At 39.5% G+C, this 7309-nt stretch overlaps 1 protein-coding gene across 1 annotated transcript; it reads left to right on the top strand.

The window, feature by feature from the left end:
• The first annotated feature begins 457 nt into the window (after positions 1-457).
• On the top strand, positions 458-5857 carry LOC145988835 (uncharacterized). The gene is made up of 2 exons (XM_083124060.1): positions 458-486; positions 3894-5857. The coding sequence occupies exon 2, from the start codon at positions 3900-3902 to the stop codon at positions 5580-5582; it is 1683 nt and encodes a 560-aa protein (XP_082980186.1). The 5' UTR covers positions 458-486; positions 3894-3899; the 3' UTR covers positions 5583-5857.
• Positions 5858-7309: the final 1452 nt, after the last annotated feature.

Raw genomic sequence — 7309 nt, 5'->3', positions numbered from 1 at the left:
CAGCTTCACCGCGCACAATTCTGTACATTTTGCTCTATTTAAATTTACCAATCCAACGTACGTACATATAGCCCCAATCCCACCAATCACTCACTTGCTCATTCACTGACATGAAGGAAGCCCCGGAGGCAAAAAATGCTCCATTACAGCCCCACACGAAATTGTCTCAAAACCACGAGAAATTTTAAAATTTTCAATTACCCCTTTTTGAAGCCCCTAGCAACGTCCGTTTACAGGGGCTAAAAATCAGACGTTTCTATCTCATCCTTTACCCTCAAGATGATCAACAACGCAGATGATTCAATTCCTAGCTATTCAGTAAAGACATTAACAGTGATACAGCTTACGGCTCATAACACGAAAATCACTACATCATGGGTATTTTGATTAATGTAACACTATTGTGTTTGCCATGTTTGTTGTTGACTGTAGAGACGGAGTTGCTAGGGAACCTAAACAAAGGGTACTTTCGCTCCTAGAACTACGGTGAGTGAGTGATACTTGCATTTATTTACTGAATTATTTTGTATAAAACATGTAACTAACTATTATGAAACGTACAGTACGTATTCAGTTTATTATTAAGAAATAGACAATACTATTTTGAGTATTTGATTAATATATGAGTACGTACACACAGAACATTGAGTTCTAAGCTTTTTAAGAAAGCGAACGTACTCGCTTGTTTCCCTTCCTTCACTTTTACATGCGAAAATAATTACGACCATTGAGGAACTGCATCTCAAACATGTGAACGCACATGGGGGTGGCAGAAGGACACGTCGAAATTGCGCGAGTTTGTGTATCAAGAAAACTTAAGAAAAATGTTTATTTTTAATTTTTGTAGATTGCATGCCTTGATTGAAGGTTAAGAGAAAATTGAATATCTCAACTTAATAAAAATTTCCTCTCCTTGCGAGATCACAAGTTCTCGTAAAAAGCAAATTTGTATTCCGAATGTACGGAATCCAAACCCACATATACGCATAAAGTGTACCGGAATCCTCAAATGATATGTTACGTTCTTTCCAGTCGCTTTCATGTGTAATCAAAGTCGTCCGAATCGAAAGGCTCCCGAATAATACAGTTGGCACTTTTCCCGTCAGGTGTCCTACCGAATATATCCCACTGCGCTCTGGGGTGAATGCGCACAATACGAAAGCAGAACGAAGGCGCGAACCAAATAGCATATTGCTTCTTACCTATTTACAAGGGTCGTTCAAGGTTGACCAAGACTTTTATTTCTAGACAGGAAATATACATACATAGAAGCACCAAACTATGTCAGTTTTTCAAAGTATTCCCCCTGAACATCCAGACACCTCTGCCATCGTTGTGGAAGTTCCTTGATGCCCTTGGCGTATAAAGAAGTAGCTTGGTGTCGTAACCACTGTAGGACAGCGTTCTTGAGTTCCTCATCTGTCTGCAAGTGCGTCCCGCCCATATGCTCTTTAAGAGCCCCAAACAAGTGGAAATCACTGGGGGCTAAATCTGGACTGTATGGTAAAACCTCCCAGTGCAAGTTGGCCAGTGTGTGGCCTGGCATTGTCATGGAGAAGCATGACATGTTTCGACAACATTTCAAGTCTTTTCTTCCGAACGGCCCCACGTACAGCAGCGTGAAGCAGTGTTGAGTAACACTGGTTATTAATTATGGCAACCTTCTCCAAAAAATCCACATGGATAACACCTATCAAGTACCAGAAGACAGTTCCCAAAATCTTACCGGCAAACGGCAGCGCTTTGCCAACTCCCGCTCTTTACTGAACTGTTGACACCATTCGTACACTCTTGCCCGTGACAGTGTTTGTTCACCATACTGTGCTTGCAGTCTACGCCAAATTTCAGCAGGTTCCACCTTCTCCTTCACGAGAAATTTCATTATACACCGCTGTTCCACAGCAACAGATACACTACTTGCCACCATCTTTGTTTACCCTACTGCGCATGCGCCAAATGCGTCGCAAAGGATCATGGTTACTCGCAAGGAATCATGGTCTGTTCTGCTGAAGTAATGCAGTGCTACATTGATTCATTAATATTTTACGCACGAAAGTCTTGGTCAACCTTGAATGACCCTTGTACTACTTAAATTAGTAAATTGAACTAAAATGTTCAAGGAGCACAGAGTTTTCGATCGCCCATTCAATATTGTCTCTACAAAGCGAAAGTTGCTATATGGCTACAGGACATGATGATAGAGAGAGAGTTGAAGCATGCAGTTGATACTTCTCCCCTCCAACTCCACCTATGCCGGGTAATCGGACTTCAACGGTAGGTGGATTCCGCAGGTGGAACGGTGCGTTAGGTTGTAACAGATGAGATTCGGACAGGCCCCATTAATTTTTTTATGCTTTTCGACACATTGGAAGCTTTAGAAACCATGTGGAAATGAAATCTACAATGTAGTATTTCTGGCGATCCAAAGAGTGAATGATCGAATCACGATCTCGCCTTCAAGTTCTGTCCTCAGCATGAGTTTTCCTTTGTGAGCATGCCTTTATCATCATCATCATTATCACAGTACAACCCAGTGATGATCCTTGGTCCTGTTGTCATCCACCTCATTCCAAGACCCCATTCTCCAATTTCAGCTCCCACACTGAGGCCTCCTTGCATCCTCGTCAACGTCATCTATCCATACCAACATTGGTCGTCATAATTTGTTTCCCTATATAATTATCAATTAATGCTTTATTTATTTATTTCACGTATGCCACTTTTAACTAATCGCGAAGATGAGGATGAAAGGTGAAAATATGAAATTAATGAAAGGACAATCACAAACACAAATGGCGGGAACGCAATCTAAATCACACAGAGGACTGTAAGCCAACACGCCAAGTAATATCCTCTTAGGAGTTCTTTCATCCAATTGCCATTCATTAGTCTTCACGATTAGTCAAAAATGGAAGAAATGCGACTAAAAATAAGAAATTCCATAATCAAAGTTCATACATTTAATTCTGAAGTTGTCACAATCGAATATTTATGACTTATGTCTCCTCTTGCATACGTAACTTTAAATAAAATGTCATAATGTGACTTGTATTTTTGTGACTTATCGTGACCTTCTTTTTGTCATGATTTGCTAATCACGGTGATGATGGTGAATTATGTTTAGATGAAATTGTTGAAGAGACACTCACAAATAAGCAACCACTCCCTCGCGAAGACTCGAACCCAGGAAATTTATCTGGAGAGTTCAACGCGCTCGGTCACCAAGGCTACATTGCAATTTTATATATATATTATTTATTTATTTATTCCTTGTTTTGGATGGCTAAGTTAAGGCACAGGCCTTTTCTTCCACTTAACTATCTCTACTTTACATTTTATAAATGGATTATTTTATTTAGCCAACTGTTTGTGATATAAAAAATAAAAACATTAAGATACAAAAAAGAAAGAAATATTTAAAAAACAAAAAACATTAAGATACCGAAAAAAAGAGAAACACAAGAAAAAGAAAAGAAAAAACAAAAAACAAAAAATAAAAGCACAGAAAAATACAAGTGTACATATACACTAAAAAGAGTAAAAAATACACGTAAAACATAAACACACACATAACAAACATACTCAAATTACAGAAAAAACTCATTGGGTGTTAATTTTATATTTTTTTTAATTTTTCAGTATTTAATTTCATATAAGATTCTGTCTGTATACTCACCCCTGATATTATTATCACAATTAAGAATGGAATACGATATTGGGAAACCTGTAGCAAAGCCGTGACGAAGAAGGAATAACAATATAAAGATGAACCTAAATAAAATTGATAAGGATAGTCACGAGTAAGTTGATCTTTTCCAGGACAGAAATTAAGACGTGTTGTTGCGGCAATAAACCTCCAGGATAATTGTGCAAAAATTTATTTTAAATTCCAGACGGTCATGAATATCAATAAGAATCTGAAAAGATGCTCCCAGCACAACAACTGTGTGTACAGGCAACCTATATCCTCACCAGGCAGCCTACAGGGAATTTGCTACGCGAAAATAAAGGTTGCACTCTTCTCGGCCAGCGAACGAAGACTTCGTGAAGTTTTCAACTTAGAAGGGTCAAAGAAATCCATGAAGGAGTACATGTCCCAACTTCCAATCACCTGCCGGGAACAACTGCTCGTAAACATCATGACGGCCGATGAAGGGAATGACCACTTTAAATTGGGCATATCAGAGATCTTGTTCGCAGAAGGAGTGACAAAGCTGGAACTGTTTCTCGGCATGGCATCTAATCCGACGTATTGCGAGGCGCTGCTTCAGCTTGTTTCCACCGAAGGCCAAAAACTTTCTACACTGAAACTAAGAGGAATATATTTTTTCCACATGAACGAAAGTCACTACGAGCATTTTAAAAATATCTTTACTTCCGCACAAAATTTATCTACTTTGCATTTGCTTCATATTTGTGATGATGAGATGCTCAAACTCATCGGAGAGAACTGCTCCTCGCTTCGAGATCTTGACGTGTCATCTCCTCGCATCACCAACAAGGGCTTCCATCTCCTGACTCAAAACATAGTAAGATTACCTTCAGGTACTGTCAACAGTGTCAAAACTTTGGAGAGCACCGTGTGGGGACTGCCAGATGTTTTCTTGGATTTGGAGAAACTGGTACCACCTGGGGAAGAGGCTTCAAATTACGAGAGGAGGAAAAGCCCACTGTGCGGAACACTGAGATCACTAAATATTGGCCGAAAAATCGATTTAGGTTTCTTGGACGATGAGTTTCCCTTGGGTGAAAAGGTTTCATCCAAGACGATAATGGCGCTGTTGGAAATGCTTCCGAATTTGCAGTCCTTAGGAGACACGAGTATCGACGAACTGTGCGAGGACGACGATCTCCTGATGGCGATGACTATGGAAAACGTCTTCCAGCTTCCGTCGCTGTCTCTAAAGTCGGCGGTTCTTCGTTCGACAAACGGAGACAAAGTCAGCATCGTAAGTCGCCTGTTCCCCAATCTCGTTCGCTTGAATTGCAAGTATGACTCAGCAGCATTAATGTTTCAGCTAAATATACCAAGCAGTACATGGTCTTTGGACATGTTCAACGCCTTCAACCATCTCGAGTGCCTGAAGGTCTCATGTCTTACAGGCGTACTCACAAAGAGAGATCTTCGCGAACTCTCATCCGATTTGAGACAGAATCTGCGAGAGTTGAATATACATGCAAATCCATCCGTGGACCCTTTCAAGCTTTCCGGCATCGTCACCTTCCCACGACTGACTCGCCTTCAACTGGTCAGCCCGAACTTCGTGTGGGGTGAATCGGAGAACTTTTCTTCGCTGGAGGACCTACACGAGGCTGACCTTGTTGGTGGCGTGACAACCGAAGTCGTGATCAAGATCTTGCAGTGCGCCCCAAATCTGAAGAACCTACGCTTTCTAGATATAGTGGACAGAGGGACGGACTTCTTGCAGAGGATTATGGGAGCCATTGAATCGTCCAAATTAGAATCATTCGAGCTGCTGAGGGGTTTCCTCATTGATACGGAAGAGGAGTTGAAAAGTTTCCTGGCACACTTTGAAAAAATGCAACATGTCGGGAAAATACGTTTCCTGGAACAGTGGTAAAAGTTTCCTATCATCCCATAACCAGCCTGACACCTTCACATAGCTAATTCAATAATTGTATAAAGATAAACTTATCATTTTGTTTGTTGCACACACAAATATTGTTGTTCTCTCAATGCAATAGCATGATACGAAAACTATAAACTATTTGAAAGACGTGTTTCGTGAAAGACACTTAATCCAGTATTTTAACTTATTTTCTCAAATTTGTTGCAGAATGTGTTTTATAAGTGTATTCAAGTACATCACTGAAATAAATCTTGAGTGTATTGTCACTGCTGTAAGTTTTGAAAAGCTGTTATAAGTAAAAGTTAGAAATCCAGGTCATTATGTGGTCTTTTCAACTAAGATTCTGACATCGGAATTGATCATAACAACATGCAGCATATTTGTATGTCTAGTTTAAGACAGAAGAACATTCCTTCATAAATGACCAAATTGTCATTTGGGGAAATGATGCAAAATTGGGGAAATGAAATTTCCGGATAAATGTTCATCATTTGAAAAAGAAGCTAATTACACTAGCCAACACACTTTTGGAAGAAATTTGGGGAATGGCTGATTCTTATTGTGTTCTACCCCATGACGCTTGGATACAGGATAGACACGTATAGTTTTATTTCTATTCCTTGATAAGTTAGAAAAATGCTACTCTTTTATGTAGCTTATGGAAGCACATTTCATTTAGAAGCATTATGCATGTGTTGGTGTATTGCTTTTTCTACAGGCAAGTAAGCTGTTCAAAAGACAATGCATTAGAGTCAATAACATGCCAATGCTGACATTGATGACCTTGAAAATAACAATAGAGTAACTAACTTACACGCATTGCCTTCCGAAGCTGAAGGCAACTGCGCCAGTTGGCTACGCTTGCGAGCTTAACAGTGAGGATTATTCTTGTGAGGGGCTTCTAATTTTCTTCTCATGATTGAGTTATTTCCTTTGCATCGAGTATGGTAAAGTTGAGGATTAGAAGTTGTAAAAAAATTGCATGACACTTGTGTTATGTGTATGCATCGTTTGTTCCTAAGTCACTGGGCCTCCCCGATGGCGCAGTGGTATCGTCGTTGCCTTGTAATCAAGTGGTTCCGAGTTCGATGCATGGTTAGGCCACATAGTGGTTCGGATCCCACTTTAAAGTGTAGGTCCAGTCCCGATTAGCCTTACTGTGCATAAAGTGGACTTAAAATACTCAATCGATCAATCAATCAAAGTTTCTAAGTCACAGAAGAGAGTGTTTTTTTTTTGTTTTTTTTTTGGAAAATCATTGAAAACAACGTGTCTGGGCATTCCAGGAAAATTAAAAGTAAAATTTCATACCCAATCTTACATCCGCCATGAGGCATGCGGCTCATGACGACAGTATGGCTGTTCTAAGTGCACCAGTTGAACCTGTACTTGATGAAAAGATAACACCAGTCAGATGTGGTTTAAATTACTCCGATGAGAATTTTCTTTGTTGCATGTAAGTAAATATCTGTTAGTCATTTACATCTTGCCATTCGTAGCTTAATTTCTGAGACTAACCGCATTTGAAATAGCAAAAATAATAGCTTTGAAAAGGAATTGTGCAAACTCCAACTTGTAGCGTAATGGACATTTAAATTTGCTAATGTGACTTTCAGAACACCCTGTACGGATAAATACTAACATCAGACAATATTTGCGCATATAATAATTACGTCATTGCTTAATCTATTATTCTCAAAATATTGTGAGAAGTGAAA

The sequence above is a fragment of the Lepisma saccharinum genome, chromosome 1 (assembly GCF_977018435.1).
Source record: "Lepisma saccharinum chromosome 1, izLepSacc3.1, whole genome shotgun sequence".
NCBI classification, from domain to species: Eukaryota; Metazoa; Arthropoda; class Insecta; order Zygentoma; family Lepismatidae; genus Lepisma; species Lepisma saccharinum.
Note: the sequence above shows the minus strand (reverse complement) of the source record. Positions and strands in the feature narration are given on the sequence as shown.